The 20,116-nt window shown below is 35.5% G+C and overlaps 1 protein-coding gene across 2 annotated transcripts in view; it reads right to left on the bottom strand.

Moving 5' to 3' along the window:
* SEC63 (SEC63 homolog, protein translocation regulator) overlaps positions 1–20,116 on the bottom strand; it is a 77,489-nt gene that overhangs the window by 50,081 nt on the left and 7,292 nt on the right. For both annotated transcript variants that reach the window (XM_029944485.1, XM_029944486.1), the window contains exons 2-4: positions 9,664–9,763; positions 3,995–4,109; positions 2,384–2,496 (exon numbers count right to left, since the gene is read on the bottom strand). In XM_029944485.1, the coding sequence (XP_029800345.1) occupies positions 2,384–2,496; positions 3,995–4,109; positions 9,664–9,763 (328 nt within the window). The remainder of the gene's footprint in view (positions 1–2,383; positions 2,497–3,994; positions 4,110–9,663; positions 9,764–20,116) is intronic.

Consider the following 20,116-nt stretch of genomic DNA (forward strand, 5'->3'; position numbering starts at 1 on the left):
ACACATGTTTTTAAAAATTAAAATAGCTTTAAAGTAACATTCTAGGTGTGTGGGTGGCTCAGTCAGTTGAGCATCCAACTTCAGTTCAGCTCATAATCTCATGGTTCATGGGTGAGAGCCCCATGTTGGGCTCATTGCTGGCAGCTCGGAGCCTGGAGCCTGCTTCTGATTCTGTGTCTCCCTCTCTCTCTACCCCTTCCCTGCTCACACTCTCTCTCTCAAAAATAAATAAACTTTAAAAAAATGTTCCTTTAAAATAGATAAAGTAACATTGTTGACCACTTGGTAAGAAGTAGCTTAAAAACAGGTTTGGGGCGCCTGAGTGGCTCAGTCGGTTAAGCGTCCGGCTTCAGTTCAGGTCATGATCTCACAGTTTGTGGGTTCAAGCCCCGTGTCAGGCTCTGTGCTGACAGCTAGCTCAGAGCCTGGAGCCTGCTTCAGATTCTGTGTCTCCCTCTCTCTCTCTGACCCTCCCCTGCTCGTGTGGTCTCTGTCTCTCAAAAATAAATTAAAAAAAAAAAAAACATTAAAAAAAAAAACCAAACAGGTTTTACACCCAAAAACCAAATCTCAACTATAACCAGAAAATAACCAGAAACTATGAACCAGAAACTTCAGTAGTTGGTCTAACTCCTCTAAAACAACCAGATCTCCTTTTCTTTTAGAAACTGGTGTAAAGAAATAGGAATCACCCAGCCTATAATACAATGGGCACATAAGAAAAAAGAAAATCTCCTGAATAACCAAAGCAAATTCTAAAAAACTTTGCAGATCAAAGACTTTAAATGCTGCTGGAGTTATACTTGGGTTGCTAGAGCTACACATAAAATGGGAACTTCAATGACTCAAAACTTTTATTTAGTAAAATGTACCTTTATTAATCCATTTATACTTATACAAGCTACAAGATCTCAAAGTTCTGGGTCCCATAATCATTTTACTTCTTCATTTGTCTGATGGACCATCAACTATTTAAGACATGTTACATACAAAACATTCTGTATCTTGATCATGTAACTGAGTTAAAACCAAAGGCCATACATTATTCTTCTGTACTTTTCAGAATAGTGACCATACATCATAAACAGTCAGATTTCCAGTAACCTGAGGACAAAATCATGAACTTAAAAACGTTACAATACCTGGGGCACCTGGGTGACTCAGTCAATTAACTGTCCAACTTTATTTGGCTCAGGCCATGATCTCATGATTGTGAGTTCAAGCCCCACATTGGGCTCTGCGCTGGTAGTTCAGAGCCTACTTGGGCTTTTCTCTCTCTCTCTCTCTCTCTCTCTCTCTCTGTCCCTCCCCAGCTCTCTCTCTCTCTCTCTCAAAATAAATAAACTTAAAAATGTTACAATACCTGAAAACTAAATGTAAACTAAAATTAAAACCAGTAATTAAATTATCTTAGCTATCCAACTTCCTCCGGGTTATCTTTAATTCTTAAATTACCTGAAGACAGCAACAAAGGCACTGAAACACTTGTGCAATGAGAATAAATGGCTGGAGGAGGTATAATGAAAAAAGGGGGAGACACCAACTGAAAGACTGTAATCTGGAGGACATTTGCTTTGCAGAAAATACAGTATACACTGCAGAAGCTCCAATGGCACTGCTTTATTGCAGAATCATATTCACATACACAACAAGCAACTCAAAAAAGAGGGGACAGGAGACACAGTCAACATACTTTTCTTAAGCATAAAATAAGTATTTCCCAAACTTCCGTAATTCACATGCCACTTTCATAGTTTGCAATTATATCTGAGTATCTTATTACTTCTATCTTTAAAATTAGCTTATAAAATGATACATCCCTGAGTCCTCTAAAAACAGACAACATCCTGTCTGTATTTTACTCTTTAATTCAACATAAGAGCTGTATGGGGATATGCCTATGAGTCCTGAAGAATCCAGCTAACTTTTACCTCTTGTAATATTAATACTCAAGTAAGAGCTACCTCTAATTTTATAAACTCTATTCTGTTACCCAAAAATTAAACTAGTCTTTACATAATTTAATGAGACAAGCTACATTTCCAAAACAAGAGAAACAGATCTAGCTTAATAAAAGACTAGAAATGAAAACAAGGTGTAAGCATATCCTCTTCTAATCAGGATACTTAGAAAATCGCTCAATTAACTTACTATTTAATTTAACTAACTTCACAGGACAAAAGCACTACTCTAAGTTACTAAAAATTCAAGTTTAGTTAAATTAGCACTTTAGGGTTGTCATGCAGTTTCATAAATAATACATTCAACATATATGAGGTTTTTACATTTAAAAATGTCTCACAATTTTATTTACAATTTCATTCAAACAAAGAACAATCTTTATCACTTCTAAAAATGTATTAATGGGTCCTCTGATACTTACGCTGCATAAGCTTTTGCTATCCTCATGAACATAACTTCATCACCTCCTTTATCTGGATGATATTTAAGTGACAGCAAACGATACTGTTTCTTAATTTCTGCTACAGTTGCCCCCTAAAAGGAAAGCTCTGTTTTAGTAAAAATAAGCACAATGCTATAAAAACATAATTCATCCCACTTTGAACTTAAAATATAAACTATTCAAAATTTTCAGAGGGGCCGCTGGGTGGCTCAGTTGGTTAAAGGCCCAACTTCAGCTTAGGTCATCATCTTGTGGTCTGTGGGTTTGAGCCCTGCATCAGGCTCTGTGCTGACAGCTCAGAGCCTGGAGCCTGCTTCCCATTCTGTGTTTTCCCCTCTCTGTCCCTCTTCCACTCGTTCTCTTATTCTCTCTATCAAAAATAAATATTAATAGAAAATGTTTTCATCCTATAGACAAGTATATAGGTTAAATTTCATCCTGTGTATTTTTTTTAAATAAAAATATACTTATTTTGGCCAATATATTTATTTTACTGCGCACCTACTATGTGTTGTGCAGTATACCAGGCACCAATGATTTAAGAGAAAAGCCACATAATGCCACAATGAAATAAAAGGATAGTAACATCTAAATATCAAAGAATGATCACAGTAAATTAAGTCTGTCTGAAGAAACCCTCAAGTCAAAGGTTAAGATCCCTTCTAAGAAATAATCTGAAAAATATCCAGTTTCATCTGCTTATCAATATTTTAGTATTAAACAAACACTTAAGGTTACCTTAGCTGTTTCCTAATCAGACTCAATTTCTATTAATATATTTTTCATATTAATTTTATGGCATTAAATTGCCCACAAATATTTTAATCTTAAAGCAAATTTTGCTTTTCCAAAACAGAAAACTAGAAGGTATGTTTTGTATTTATATTATATTATGTTATATGAACCTCTGGATCAAGACATATACTGAGCAAATACTAGAAGTAAAGAAAGTGGTTTGGGGGAAAAATAGAAAGAGCACTAGATTCAGTTTGGCTACTAAGAAGTTATGGGACTCCAGGCAAGATGCAATTTTCTAGGCTTCAATTTCTCAATTGGACAAAAAAAAAGCTAGAGGATCTCTAGCATTCATTTCAATTCTAACTTTCCACTGATATACCTAAAAAGACTAATTTTCTATTGGAATCCATCAATCAGGTTCATCAAGAAATCACCTAAAGAGTATATCTAAGGTTACAATGAAATCATTTCCTTGTAAGACACAAAGACTTAACATACTGCCTTAGTGTCAACTAACAAAGGGTCATAAGATTTTTATCATCCAAGTAATATAAATGAGTTTCCTGGTTTTAACTTTGCATTAAACCAATCCTACCCAAGTCTTTAAAAAATATACTAATTTCTCATCTCATCTTCAAATATTCTTACATTTTAGCAATTACAAACCAAGCCTTACTAGAATGGCAATCAACAACTGTAGCTTAAAAAGCATATATACATTAGAATAATAATGGATTAGCTACCCAAAGCCTAATTCCTTTAGACACAACCCAATTTCTTTTAGGATATAGACTTACAGTATTTTTGTGGAATCAATATACTAATGTGCCATTATATAAAAATACTACTTACAGGATCCAAATTTAATACTTCATAAGGATTGTATTCTTGATATTCTCGGTCTGTTTTGGAAACTTTGTATGCAAGGAATAAGAACAATGCCCATCCAGCAAGCAGAACTATTTTCCTGTTTAGGAAAAAGATAAATGAAGTATAAATAAATACATCTATATTGTTTCCCTTTAAGAGTCTATAAGACATTATGGCAGATCAAGGCAATAAAACAATTTAAAGTGTCCTATATCACTATGCTATTGACTCAATTCTACAATCTCTGGGTTGTAAACTCCTGTTACAGCCAGAACAGTCTTTTTGTTTGTTTGTTTTACCTTGGATTCTCCAGAATCTAGTATAGCCTTGCATCTAGAATCTTGCATATGATATTCCCTCAATTACTATTTGCAGAATTTTATGTACAGAACTTAATTCAGCTTATTAACTTGTTGGTTTCATTACATTAGATCAAAAATATCAACACTAAATACTCAGTAAACAATGTAATGTAAAGAAAGAGCTGCTCTGACCCCCGCAATTACACTTTTACTACAATAAACTACCAAAAACTGGGTCAATTATGCATGAATGAATAGCATTGTTCACAACAGTAAAACATTAGAAACAAACTAAATGTCCATTTATATGGAACTAATTAAATAAACCATTTATAGAAGACTAAGTAAACCAAGATACAACCAATTAGCTAATACAGATACAGAAAGATGTACAGAACATTAAAAAAGGATATAAAGGAACATATGGTTTGAAAAAAACCCCAATTCCTCCTCTCCAACAATTTTATTTAGTAAAAATATTTAAAAGACTGATATTAGCAGTGTTGGAGAAGCTAAAGAAAAAAGGAACACTCATACACTCTACCCATCTGGTAATAAGGTATCAAAAACCCTAAACTATATAACAATCTTTAACTATCTATTTCAAGAAATTTAGAAGGAAATAAACTAGAATTAAGTATACCAAGTATAAAAAACTGGTCACAGATATAAATAATAGCAGAAAACACACAGAGATGTCCATCAACAGAGTAGTAGACAGTATATTCATAAAAGTGAAATACCATCTAGCCAATAAAGACAGTATTTGCTGTGGAAGATTATCTATTGTTAAATTTTAAAAAGAGGGACTCCTGGGTGGCTCAGTCAGTTAAGCGTAAGCTCTTGGGTTTGCCTCAGGTCAGTCTCATGGTTTTGTGGGTTCAAGCCCTGCACTGGGCTCTGTGCTGGAAGTGTGGAGGAAGCTTGGGATTCTCTCTGTCCCTCTGTCTGTCTCTGCCCCTCCCCAACTCACACTGTCTCTGTCTCTCTCAAAAATAAATAAACGTAAAAAAAAAATTTTAATAAAAAAAATCAGCTTTCGAAGATATATATATAATGCTATTGTTATAGATAAAAGTTTATTAAAATAAAAATATAGAAGGTAAATCATCTTAATAGTGGCTATCTTTAAGCGATGAAACTGAATAATTTTTATTTTTTTATAGCCTTTAATCAATTTGTTATGCTGAGTAGGAACTGTTAAACACATAAAATGAACCACAGGAAACCTAATCAAACAAAATTGGAGTGACTTGTTTTCAAAAACAGAAAATATTCCATGTGTTTAAGCTCACTTGGTAGAAATCTAGCTTAAATGTTTCTTTGGAATGAGCCTCTAGGCTCAAGTTCCAACCTACCTAGTGACCTTTATCACCCTTATTTTTCAAAAACAAACAGTAGCAAAAAACCCCACCATCTTCCCAAGTTCCCTAAGCTTTTCCCACCATCCTGCTTTTGCTTTTGAATCTTTCTACCTAGAATTCCCATTCCCCATCTGTGCCTATCGAAACTCTATTCATCCTTCCAGACTCATTCGTCAAAGCAATCCTTATCTTTGCCAAGGCGATCAATGGGAAAACAGTCACAAAGAAGCAAAAGAAGCAAAAACCGTGTCTCTGCTCCTCTAACTCACTGCAAGCTCCTTGAGCAGTAGACAGATCTCACTAAATTCTGACTAACCCCAGAGAAGCTTAAACGCAGTTGGCATTCAGATGCAAATTTCTTTCCATCTGACCAAAATAATGTTCTAATTCTTATTAAGGGCAAAATACAGTACTGCAAAGGGCTTTCCATACTACCTAAATGCCCAAAGACAAAGAGGATGCCCTAGGGAGTGGTAATTAAGAATATAGGCTCTGGAACAAAAAACTACCTGAGGTCAAATCCCAGCTTCACTACGTATTATTAATTTAGAGGTCTTGGAAAATTAGCTGCTATCTCCTTTACAACTCAGTTTCCTATTTTTAGGGTGGGTTTAATAATTAAATGAGATTAGGTATGTAAGGCACCTAAGAAGGTGCCTCACTGATAGTAAACTATCAACTCCTGTTAGTTGTTCTTAGTATCTCTGACCCAAATCTCAGCTCTGACCTCACTCAGAGAAGCCTTCTCTGTCTCAAGCCCGAGGTGAGAGCCCTTCCTCTGACCTTTTCACACAACCCCCCTAACAGCCCTCACTATTATCATTACTCCTTTACTTCTATTTCTCACAACTGTTAAGTTGTTGAATCACATCTATTTGTTAAGCACAATACATCAGCTCTTGGTACAATACGTGATACATACATAATAGGCATACAGTAACTACTTATTGAATGATTAGCAAAAATAGATAGATTTTCGTTACTTTTTTTTTCCTCTTCTTTTTTTAGTGGTGGGGGTGGTTATGTTTAAATGAAGTTTAACATAAGTTAAGCTTTTACAACACCAAAGACTTAATCATCCATTTCCTATATAAAAGGTAGCTACTTTTTTGCATGGACCTCAAGTATATTGTAGTATAGAGGTGGAATTTAAGGAAAGGTATTAAGCAGGCTGTGCTGTAGCTTATGGGCAAGTAATAAATTGTATCATGTATCTTGAATGTATCATAGATAAGCTGCTATATAACGACTGCCACTTCAGATAGCTGTGAAATTAGGTGATTAACTAGTTGTACATAACCTTCTAATTTCTGTATAAGTCTAATTACATGAAATAGAAGTTGGGGTTTTGATTTTTTACTTTGCTTTTCTGTTTGGAGTGTAATTGTAACTACTGTAGTGTAAATGATGGAAAATAATTGCATATGTTAAAAAAAATAAATAAATGGGAAAAAAATGTTTATTCATTTTTGAGAGAGAGAGTGTGAGCAGGGGAGGGGCAGACAGGGGACAGAGGATCTGAAGTGGGCTCTGTGCTGACAACACCAAGCACAATGCGGGGCTCAAACTCATGAACCATGAGATCATGACCTGAGCTGAAGCTGGACACTACCAAGTGACCCGCCCAAGCACCCCTAAATAGTAATTTTTAATTCAAACCCAAAGTTTGCTATACCCTCAATTTGCTAAAGAACACTTGAAAACTTACTTTATTCCCACAAAAGTTAATAATTACACATTTTGTTCTGCCAACTCCCCCAAAAGGCTAAGAAAGCTCAGAAAACAAAGATAAAGAGTAAAATTGAAGCCTAGAAGGCTCAGTTGGTTAGGTGTCCAACTTTAGCTCAGGTCATGAGCTCACGGTTTGTGAGTTCGAGCCCCATGTTGGGCTCTGTGCTGACAGCTCAGAGCCTGGAGCCTGCTTCAGATTCTGCACCCCCCTCCCCCCATTGCTTGCCCGCTCGCTCTCTCTCTCTCAAAAATAAACAAAAAAAGTATTTTTTTTAAAAGGAAAATTGAAAACCACTAAAAAACAAAACAAAAATAAGATTTAAAAGCAAACAAGGGTAGAAGAAAAATGAAACAAAACACCTAGGATATGTACATCCCCTTTACATGTAGCACCTGACTCTCTGAGACAAAATATAAAGGGAAGAAAAGAAGGCTCATAACAGAATCCCTCAGGCTGATGAAAATTATAACAACCAATAAAACTATGCTCTAATTTCCTAACAGCCAAAAGCAAAGGTGGAAACATAATGGATTTCATCATGATCCACACCTAATATTTTTAAAATGTATTTAGGTCCTATGAAAAGATAAGCATTTTCTCCTACATATAGGGTCAGTGATCAACTTGTGAAGTCTCTTATTTTTTCTTTAAGCATATTTTAAAACTCATTTTGGAAACAATTTCCAGAAATTAGAACATTATACAATGACTGCTTAATTTTAAAAGAATGCTTTAAAGTTATGTAGCAAAAAGGTTTTGATGGTTTCTGACCTTATCTAAATTGTTACCAGTTATCTATTTAATTCTTCCTTACTTATAAACATCCCTTAATCTATACTTTCCTTTAAGTAAATCAGTTTACTAATCACTGAAGAGAACTTCACACAATTGGGCTTTTTCCTTGAAAACTGAGGTTCAGATACTAACAAAGTATTCACCAAAGCCCAAAAAAGAACAGACTGAGAAGCCACAAATATTTGCCATGCTGCGTCATAAAACTTTATAAGAAGCAAAAGCAAAGAATCAACAGTGAACATAAAACTATTCCTATAAATGTTAACTCTGCATTTTAGTTTTGCATCATTGAAGAACTCTTAACACCAAAGCTAAGATTTCCCTTCCTCTGCAAAGGAACTAAAACAGGCAAAGTCAAACTTTACAAAGAGAAACTATTTAAAACCCTTGAAGTTAAATATGTTGAAAATTATCATCATCATTTAAACCAAGATCAAAAAATACAAGTTCTACTTTTACTAATTTCCTCTGCTAGTTCTTCCTCTCCTATCTACTGGACAGACAAAGATAAGTACTTCACAAGATCCAGTCCTCCAATAATGGCAACTCTTTCATCATCTATCAGATTCATCTACTACCTTGAAACTAAGCACTCAGGATGAAGGTCCAAAGCCTAGGCTCTAAATCACAGACCCCGTAGCCTCACAAAATCAAGCAAGCAAGCTCTAATTAAACATTATAATGGCCTGTTTAATCAGATTGGTGTGCAAAATTAACAGTGACTAGGTCCCTGCTTCACCACTTCTAGATCCAGGACCTTGGCAAAGTTACCTCTTCTTAGTCTCAGGTTCTTCATCTAAGAGAACAACAAAACATCTACTTTGAAGTTAATAATAATAAAATTAGGAGATAACACATAAAGCCTTAGCACAGCATCTGGCATAGAGCATGTTCTCAATAAATCTTAATTATCACTATGAAACACAAACCTGATCATGTCACCTCCCTGTTTTTGATAACCTTTTAAAGATTCCCCCATAGTCTTTAAGGCAAAATTCAAATCCTGGCAAGATGCACAAGGTCTTCCTTCAAAACTTGACTTCCCTTCCTCCTATCCTCCCTCAAGTCAGAAATACATTCTCTCAGGGCACCTGGGTGGCTCAGTCAGTTGAAAAGACTTCAGCTCAGGTCATGATCTCACAGTTCACGGGTCTGAGCCCCACGTCAGGCTCTACACTGACAGCTGGGGCCTGGAGCCTGCTTCTGACTCTGTGTTTGCATTTCTCTCTGCCCCTCCCCTGCTCATGCTCTGTCTCTCAAAAGTAAATAAACATTAAAACAAAATAAAGTACATTCTCTCTCCTAAATCACTCTGTGCAGACATGTCTCAAATTCACATCTTACCCCTACTAAGGCTACAATTTCTTTAAACAGATCTTATTCATCATAATACCCATGTTTTATATAATACCTAAAAAAGAATAAGCAGTATTTTTTTAATTGAAACCAATTACTTACTTTACAGTAGGAATAATATTTGGCTGGGGTTTTAATAACCGTAAACGATACCACATACATCTTCCATATACTTTTCTGATATTCTTTAATCGAATTTGCTCTGTCAAAACAATAAATAAATAAGGTGATAAGTTAAAGCATTTTTCACAGTGAAGGCAAAACCAGTTAATAACATACTAACCTTCATTACCATGCTAAAATTTTGTTGGAATATCAAAGTACTACCTACTCAAATAACCTTTAAGAAAAATTCACAGTATAGGTTAATTTTTCTGCCACTCCAAACGAATGATCTATCCAGAAAATTCTGTCCAACTACCAGGCAACCTTTTTCATGAGAGACTTAAATAATTTCTAATCGGAAAACACAAAATACTGACTTGAATCCAAAATACTTAGTCACATTATCAGTAATTTCTGAGAAGTGCTCTCTCTTTCCTTTCTGCTCTAGTTTTAAATAGTTGAAACATGCAGCTTATTAAGGAAGCTAAGCAGAAATGGTATTATTCAATCATGAAAATAATTATGTTAAATTAGAAAAGTCACCCAAACCCATAAGAAGTTAAATAGGTTCATATAAGACTTGTGAAAGGCATTATTTTAGTCCTCAGAAAAAAATCTGCAATTCAGTTAAAAAGGAATTAAATCAGGCCAAAATACCATGTATTATTTTACTAATAAATTCACTACCAATCACTTGAAAAACTCTCCCAAGTTAAAAAATATTAAGTTTTAAAATAAAAATGTACCTCTTCACAAGATAGCACGCAGAAAGCAAAGGGGGTGGGGAACCCTGCCCCTCCCAAAGCCAAAGCCAAAACAAAGGCTTGGAAGGTCAAAAAGGCAGTGCTAAAAGGCAACCACAGCCACAAAAAAAAAAAAAAAAAAAAAGATCTGCATGTTACCCACCTTCTGGTGGCCCAAGACACTCCAAAGGCAGCCCAAATATTTTCTTTGGAAGAGCAACAAGCTTGACCACTATGCCATCATCAAGTTCCCCCTGAGCAATGAGTCAGCCATGAAGAAGATAGAAGACAACAGTACACTTGTGTTCATTATGGATGTCAAGGCCAACAAGCACCAGATCAGACAGAGTATGAAGAAGCTCTATGACATTGACAAGGGCCACGGTCAACACCTAGATTGGGCCTGATTAAGAAGGCATATAGTCCACTGGCTCCTGACTATAATGCTTTGAATGTTGCCAACATAACTGAGATCATCTAAGCAGAGTCTAGTTGGCTAATACTAAATATAAATTTTTTTACATTACTAAAAAAACTACAAAACCACAGTCCCTAAATGAGATGTTAGATAAGTAAAAGAACTTTGCCTATAACATAATGCTCCAAAGCCAGGTAAGAAGTCCAACTATCCTGTCACCACCATGCTTTGAGGAAAGCATCTACACCGAGAGCTATGTGGCAGGAGGTATCAGAACCAGGTGTGGTGAAGAGGGATCCATATAAGGAAAGGGATGATGAAAGAAAAGGAGACTGGTAACATACAAAGGATAACTGGAGTCAGAAGGGAGTTATATATATGAAATAATCATAAATAAGATGAATCCTGTGGTACTGAATTGGAATTGAATATACTGCTATAAACTAATATGTTTAAATATAGAATTATAGATGTAGACCTATACAATGACATACATATTCCCTAACACGGTCTATTAAGTGAGCCTAGGAGCAGTGTGTGAGACCAATAGCAATGAGCACACTAGCACCCAGATCTAGTTTCTAAATACCATTCTCCACTAATAAGAACGAGGGATCCAAGTATCTTCTCACAAATTACAAAAGGGAAGAAATAATTTCACAGTGGGAAAGTATGGTAGGCTGAATAATTGCCACCCAAGAAGACCAATCCTAATACCCAGAACCAATGAATACATTATCTTCCATGGCAAAAAAAGACTTTACAGATCCAACTACATTAAAGATTTTGAGAGAGGAGAGTAGTCTATGTTACCTGGATAGGTACAATATAATCACCTTACAAGGAGGAGGCAGGAGGGTCAAAGACAAAGAAGGTGAAATGACAACAGGAGGAGATGCTGGAATGATATCCTCTGAAAACGGGCGGGGGGGGGGGGGGGATGATCATAAGCCAAGGAGCCCAGGCTATCGCTAGAAGTTGGAAACAGAGTCTACTCAAGAGCCTCCAGGAAGAACCAGCTCTACCAACACTAAGACTAGCCTAGTGAAATTGATTTTTGACTTCCAACCTCCTGAACTGTAAGAGAATATATTTCTGTTGTAATTTGTTACCGCACCATTAAGAAATACAGAAAGGCTGGCAGACATTAACAGGTACTCAGTGAACATTACCAGCAATGGGCAAAATGCAATCATATGCCATCTGTCAGAATGCAATAAGAGGAACACAGAATCAGTTTTGTGAAATTCCTAAGATATAAATCTGAATCTAATCATGAGAAAATACCAGCCAAATCCAGGTTCATTCTACGAAATAAGTGGTCAAAGTCAAAAAGCTGAAGAACTATACCAGATAAAGGAGATTAAAGAAACAGGTCAACTAAAGGTCTTGTGTGATTCTGAGCTGGATCTTTTGCTAAAAAGAACTTCACTGACACAAGTGGCAAAACTTAAATGGGGTCTGAGGATGAAATGCTAGTAATGTTAATTTCCTGATTTTCATGGTTAAGTTATAGACACTTTTGATTTTTTAATCTGTATTTCATTAAATGAAGCCTCCACACTCTTCCACTGTCAACTATAAAACCAGGGAAATGTTTGATAAGGTTATAAGAACAATGCTGAAGCCACTTTATTAACGAGACAGCTCAGTCTATTCACAGGAATGATATTCTCCCAATGCCAAAAAAAGTATACAAGGTTTTCAGTTACATAGTTTTGCACAACATATACATGTACCTTGTACACCTCACTCTTCCAATCAAAAAATTAAATCTGAGCCTTCTAGGAGAATACGGAAGTCAATCAGTAAGTACTACAAGGTATGGTTTACACAGTAACACACTGGCATTTAGATTTCCAGCACAACTAAATATTCAGAGCACACATTCCAAATCTCTACATGAATGACCTCAAGTGAAAGGAACTATCACAAGTGAGGTTCTTCCAGGTAGTTTTTTTAGAAGACACTCAGAATTTTTTTAAGTTCATTCATAAATTACTAGTGTTCTAGCTAGTAAAAATTATGTTAATACCATTAACTTATGTAGTTTTTAAAGAAATCAAGACATTTACAGAAAAGGGACATTACAAAGTTATATAATTCTGTGACTTCAAAAACTATATAACATCATATTATGATTGCTCTCAGCAACTAACAAAGTTTTTATATCTGTGGGAATAGTACAGGTTTGAGGGAAAGTTAATACAGCTGTGCTTCATAAGCAACACAATGCCTTTGCTAAAATAGTCACATCCATCTGTCCATGCGAGGATAATCTCCCAGGGTGCAGTATAACTGAGTGAACTCTTAGCACCATATGCCTAGCTGAAAGAATATTAGCCAGATATTAAATCTTCAAACCTGTTTGCTTGATTACCACAAAGAATTTTTAAAACTCATGTAACCTACTTGTAGATTTCTAATTTGGCGTCTCAAATTTTTCACCAGAAGTCCGAAGAGGTACAAAAGATATCATTTCTGACATGAAGCTGACATTCTAAAATAAAATAGTTCCATCACTTTTAAACACACCAATGAAATCTAAAAGCCACAGCAATTTCATACATTAACCAGTTACAAAATTTTCATTTATAAACCTTCATGAACAAGCCAGCCTTTCATTTTACTTCCCCCACATAATTTTATCTTAATGTAATATATTTTTATCCTAAGTAATTTCTTATAAGACTGACATACACCTCTAAAAATTAATTGTTTTATTCCCTGTGACTATTGTTTTTCCCAACTGTTTATTTTGAAAATTTTCAAATCTTCAGAAAAGTTGAAAGAATATTACAATGAACATCATCTAAATTCACCAAATGTTAACATTTTGCAACTCTTGGCTTTACCTCTAGTTCCCTATTTCCCTTCCCACTTTTTTTTTTCAAGATTTATTTATTTATTTATTTATTTATTTATTTATTTATTTATTTATGGGGACGGGGGCAGGGGTGGGAGAGAAAACGTGTGCGTGCACGATTGGGGGTGGGCAGAGAGAGAGGGAAATCCCAACCAGGCTCCCACTGTCAGCAAAGAGCCAGATTCAGAGACTTGATTTCAGGAACAGTGAGATCATGACCTCAACTGAGATCAAGAGTAACATGCTTAACTGACTGAGCCACCCAACCCCCCCATTCTTTTTTATCTGAACTATCTTCCAGTAAACTTCAGATATCAAGATGCTTCACCTACAAATCCTTTCATTTTTATTGCCAAAAAAATCAGTACGCTTATCATACTCAGGTTTAACATCTATAAGCTTTTATATGTTAAAATTTGATGCTACTTTTTTTGGTATTAAGAAAGCAAATACTATAAATTGATAAATTACTAAAATTTGGGTAAAATATCTACTATGCTTTCACTTATAAGTTTTAAATATCACCTATGTTCAAAAAAAGTTAAAACTCTAGATACTAAAACTTATTTTTAAAAATAAAAGCTGGATGGAACTGGAGGGTATTATGCTAAGTTAAATTGGTCAGATAAAGACAAATATATGACTTCACTCATATGAGGACTTTAAGATACAAAACAGATAAACATAAGGGAAAAAAAGCAAAAATAATATAAAAACAGGGAGGGGGACAAAAACATAAGAGACTCAAATATGGAAAACAAACAGAGGGTTACTGGAGGTATTGTGGGAGGGGGGATGGGCTAAATGGGTAAGGGGCATTAAGGAATCTACTCCTGAAATCATTGTTGCACTATATGCTAACTTGGATGTAAATTTAAAAAAATAAATTAAAAAAATTTTTTTGAAAATTAGAAAGGAAAAATAAAAATAAAAGCACACTTTTGCCAATATGACACAATTTTAGGCAAAACAGCTTTATCTTCTAAGTGTATTTTGTTAAAATATATGGCAGATTACCTTGAATAATTCAATTTCTAGAATACATACTCTATACAAACAAATTGGCAAAAGCAGCCTTCATTGTTAAATCAATTACGCAAATCAAACTTGGTCCAAAAAAAAGTATGACTTCATTTTTCAGTTGAAATAAATGTATCAGTACATATTTTCCTATTTTTGAAAATTATAAAAATCACTGAGAAATACATTTTAGATCGTGCATTGTAATACAGATTATTGAAATTAATAAGCCTAAACTATAAAGAGATGGCATAATTTATTTATAAGAAAATAATGTAACACACTTCTCTTTCAAAAATTCAGTTGACTCCTAAAACTATTCTTAAATCCCTCAGGAGTCCAAGAAAATAGTACCAAGAGTCAAAAGGCTATATTCAATAATCCATAAAGTCTAAAAGACATTATACAGCAGATTACTAGCTACCCAAGCCCATTCTGTAACTAGTTGAGAATATATTACCTCACCATGATGAGACTGACTCACTCAATATTGGGGCAATTTTGTGTTTTTATTAATAAAAAAAAATTAAGAAAACACATTTTACTCTAACAGTGCAATTTGGTTCCCAGAATGCTTCAAATTAGGAAAGGCATGAGAATGATAATCTGTTAGTGAAAAACTGGGAAACACTGCTCTCGACCACCAAAACTACTCACCTAAATTATCCTAATCCCAAAACAGACTAAGAGAAACTGAAGCTTCTGTTATGATCTTAACCTGAATCTGAACAGGTAGCCAAGTGTGTCATTTTCAAAGCCAGTTCAGAACCATTTTGAAACTGGCAACAGTGGATTGACTAAACACTGCTCACCATCACCAGATTATCTAACTGGAAGATTTTAGAAACTTTGGGTCATCTGCCACCTACTCCCCTTGCATACTTTGATAACGAAGAAGACAACCTGTTTAATTCATTAAATACTGTACTGAAAGTAAAAAACTGAATGGACATATGGCATGAAATGGTTTAAGTGCATCAGTTGCTTAGCCTCATAATCATATGGCTGGCTGGGAGCTGTGGTTCACTGTTGCTGCCTAGTACCATGACAGCACTGTACTACGTATCACTAGCCCAGAAAAGGTTCAAAATTCAAAATCTGAAGCACAGTTTCCACTGAATGTGTATCAATTTCATACCTTACATTTGAAAATTGTAAGTCGGAACAATTATAACCAGGGACCATCTGCAGGGTATTTTATAGTATGTGATTTTTTAAATTTTTTAATGTCTATTTATTTATTTTGAGGGGGAAGGAGGGAGGGAGAGAGCACAATCAGGGAAGAGGCAGAGAGACAGAGGGGGAGAGAGAAAATCCCAAGCAGGCTCAATCTGCACTGCGGGACTTGCTTGGGGACTCTATCTCATGAACCATAAGATCATGACCTGAGCCAATATCAAGAGTCAGACACTTAACTGACTGAGCCACCCAGGTGCTCCCAGTATGTGATTTTTTTAAATATGCAACTAAAATATTTTAATTAAGTATTTTAAACAGAAAAGACATTATCCATAAAAGGGTATATAAAGTGGCCAAAAACTATTTTCCTCTCATTAAGAAATAAAATAGTCAAGATCTTGTCACTTCTCTGCTTAGAAACCTTCAATAGCCTTCCCATTAAACTTAAAATCCAAGCTTCTTTCCCTGGCTTACAGACCTGCTCTGCACCCCAGCTCCCTTTCTGACTTTATCCCAGATTATTCTCCTCAACTGACACTTGCCATTCTGGTCTTCTCTGCTCATGGAATATGCCCAACTCTTCTTTACCTTAAAGGCTCTCGCACACACACAACTGTCCATCCAGCCCATAACAGGCTTTTCCCATCCAATTCAGACCTCTGAATAAGTGGCTTCCTTTTGTCACAGCATGAAGGAATGTTCTCAGGAAGACTTTCTCTGAATACTCTACTTCTCCACACAGTATATATCACTAGCTGATATTTTACTGTTTATATGTAGTATGTCACTCATCTCTCCCACACTAGGATATAAGCTTCAAGAGAACAGGGGTCCTGCCTTTATTGTTTACCCCACATTCCACTTCCTAACACAATGCCTGGCAAATAGTAGGTGCCTAATAAACATTTGTTGAATGCATGAATTTTCTCATTTAGGCCTCCCAATAACCCTGAGGGCATGTATGTATGTATTATACTTTAAAAATTTTGAGGGCTACCTGGATGGCTTCAGTAGGTTAAGTGTCTAACTCTTGACTTCACCTCAGGTCATGATCTCACAGTTTGTGAGACTGAGCCGCACATCTAGCTCTGCCCTGATGAAACCTGCTTGAGATTCTCTCTTCCAACTCTCTTGCTGCCTCTCCCTCTCTTGCTGCCCCTCCCTCCTTCCCTCTTTCTCTTTCTCTCAAAATAAATAAAATTAAGGCTCAGAGAGGTTAACCTGTCTAAAGTTACAAATGGCATAAAGAAACAGTGTATCACCACTAAAGAATAAATATGATCTAGGACAAGGAAAATGAAAGCAAAAATAAACTATTAGGACTACACCAAAACAAAAAGCTTTTGCACAACAAAGGAAATTAACAAAAAGGAAAGGCAACCTACTGAATGGGAGAAGATATCTGCAAATGATATACCCAAGAAGGGGTTAATATCCAAATATAAATAATTTACACAATTTGGGGTGCCTGGTTGGCTCAGTCAGTTATGTGCCTGACTTCAGCTCAAGTGATGATCTCCTGGTTTGCGAGTTCAAGCCCTATGTAAGGCTCTGTGTCAGCTCAGAGACTGGAGCCTGTTTCGGACTCCTTGTCTCTTTCTCTCTCTCTGCCCCTCCCCTGTTATGCTCGCTCGCTCGCGCTCTCTCTCTCTCTCTCTCTCTCTCTCTCAAAACTTAAAAAAAAAAAAATTTACACAACTCAACATCAAAACCGTAATTCTCTTATAAGAAAATGTAGGGATAGATTTTCATGACCGTGGATTTGCCAATGCATTCTTAGACATGACAACAGAACCAAAAGCAATGAAAGATAAAATTGGACTTCACCAAAATTAAAAACTTCTGTGCATCAAAGGACATAAGAAAGTGAAAGGACGATCTACAAAATGGAAGAAAATCTTTTCAAACCATATATCTAGCAGGGATTCATATTCAGAATGTATGAAGAACTCCCAAAAGTTAACAACAACAACAAAAAAAGATAAACAACACATCAAGCTCTGCACGAAAGATCTGAATGGACATTTCTCCAAAGAATATATACAAATGGCTAATAGACAAATGAAATGATGCACAAAATCATTAGCCACTAGAAAATGCAAATCAAAACTGTAACAAAATACCACTTCACATCTATTAATGGCTATAATTTTAAAAGAATGAAAAATAAGTGAAGAGGATATACAGAAATTAGAACCCATGTACACTGCTGGTAGAAATGTAAAATGGTGCAGCTCTGTGGCAAACAGTTTGGCAGTTCCTCAAAAAGCAAAACACAGTATTACCCTAAGACCCAGAAATTCCACTCCTAGTAATATATACCCAGAAGAATTGAAAATACAGACTTAAACAGATACTTATATGGCAATACCCACTACAGCATTATTCACAATAGATAAAGAGTAGAAACAACTCAAGTATTCATTAACAGGGACACCTGGATGGCTCAGTTGGTTGTGTCCAACTCTGAATTTTGACTTAGGTTATGCATCATCCCAGGGTCATGCAATCAATCCCCACATCAGGCTCCATGCTGAGCGCAGAACCTGCTTAATATTTTTTTCTCTCTCTCTGCCCCTCTCCCCTGTTCATGCTTGCACTCCAATTTAAAAAAAAAAAAAGTGTTCATCAATAGATGAATAAAAATGTGGTATATCCATACAATGGAATATTATTCAGCTATAAAAAGAATGAAGTTTGGATACATGCTACAACATGGATGAATCTAAAAACGTTACGCTAAATGAAATAAGCTAGGCACAAAAGGACAAATATTGTAAGATTCCACTTACATGAAATATCTCAAATGGGCAAATTTATAGAGACAAAAAGTTAATAGTTTTTCAGGGGCTGGAGGAAAGAGAATGGGGAGTTATTGCTCAATAGACATAGAATTTGTCTAGGGTGATGAAAAATATTTTAACAGTGGTGATGGCTGCTGCACAAATTGTAATGTAATTAATGCTACTGAATTGTTCATTTAAAATGGCTAAAACTATAAATTTTACATTATATATACTTTATCAAAGTATATATAATTATATAATATAAATTTATATAATATAAAACTTTTTGAAAAGGGAAGAAAGAAGGAAGGAAGGAAGGAAGGAAGGAAGGAAGGAAGGAAGGAAGGAAAGAAAGGAAGGAAGGAAGGAAGGAAGGAAGGAAGGAAGGAAGGAAGGAAGGAAGGAAGGAAGGAAGGAAAAGAGAAGAGAAGAGAAGAGAAGAGAAGAGAAGAGAAGAGAAGAGAAGAAAAGAAGGAGAGTCCACTTCAGCAGTATCTGAAGAATGTCCTGTTTCTTCCTCTTGCCACCACCATTGATCAGGCCCACATTATCCTAGTCTGCTTCTTAACCTCTGTTCTTTCTCATTCTATGAGATGTTATCACATTAATTTGCATACAACTGTAAAAATATGTTCTAAAATGTCCAAAAATGACATACTATCAAGCAAATAACATATAAACTCTTCAGCTAGGCATACAAGATTCTCCATATGACTTAAATCAACTTTTCAGGCCTTTTCTCACACTTATTCAATGAATGATTTCTGCTTCAACTGATCTGTACTTTTAACATGTTCCATGCTTTCCAGCCTCTGTACATTTTGCTCATGTGATTTCCTTTTTTAATTATTATTAAAGATTTTATTTTTAAATAATCTCTATACCTCATGTGGGGCTCAAACTCACAGTCCCAAGATCAAGAGTCCCACAGTCCACCGACTGAGCCAGCAAGGAGCCCTCATGTGATTTTTTTCTTTGGACTCCCATCCCCACCATTCCACCCGTTAAATCTTTCTCATCCTTTAATAGTTTAGTCAAAATCAACCTACTCTCAAGAGCCTTTCCTGACCTCTAGATTCCAACTATCATTACCAACTAAATGCAAAATACTTTATCCACCTAAAGAACTTGTTTTCACTTCTCTTGCATTTCCTTTGTTGTGCTATGGATATAATAATTCACGAACTTGTCTAATCCTAATCCTCCCACTCCACTCAGATTACAAACTCTATCAAAACAAGACTGTATTTATATTGCATTCATACTCCTATCTTCTGCCCTCCTGGTACAGGCAAACAGCGAAGGCTCAATCAATAACTACTGAATTTAACTAAACAAGCAAAAAACCTACATTTCATATGAAAATCCTTTCATCCATACTGACACAATCACAATCTCAAAATGTATAAGAAATGCTTTTTTTAAGTCAGGCAGAGAA

This window comes from Suricata suricatta, chromosome 7, assembly GCF_006229205.1.
Source record: "Suricata suricatta isolate VVHF042 chromosome 7, meerkat_22Aug2017_6uvM2_HiC, whole genome shotgun sequence".
In the NCBI taxonomy this organism is placed as follows: domain Eukaryota; kingdom Metazoa; phylum Chordata; class Mammalia; order Carnivora; family Herpestidae; genus Suricata; species Suricata suricatta.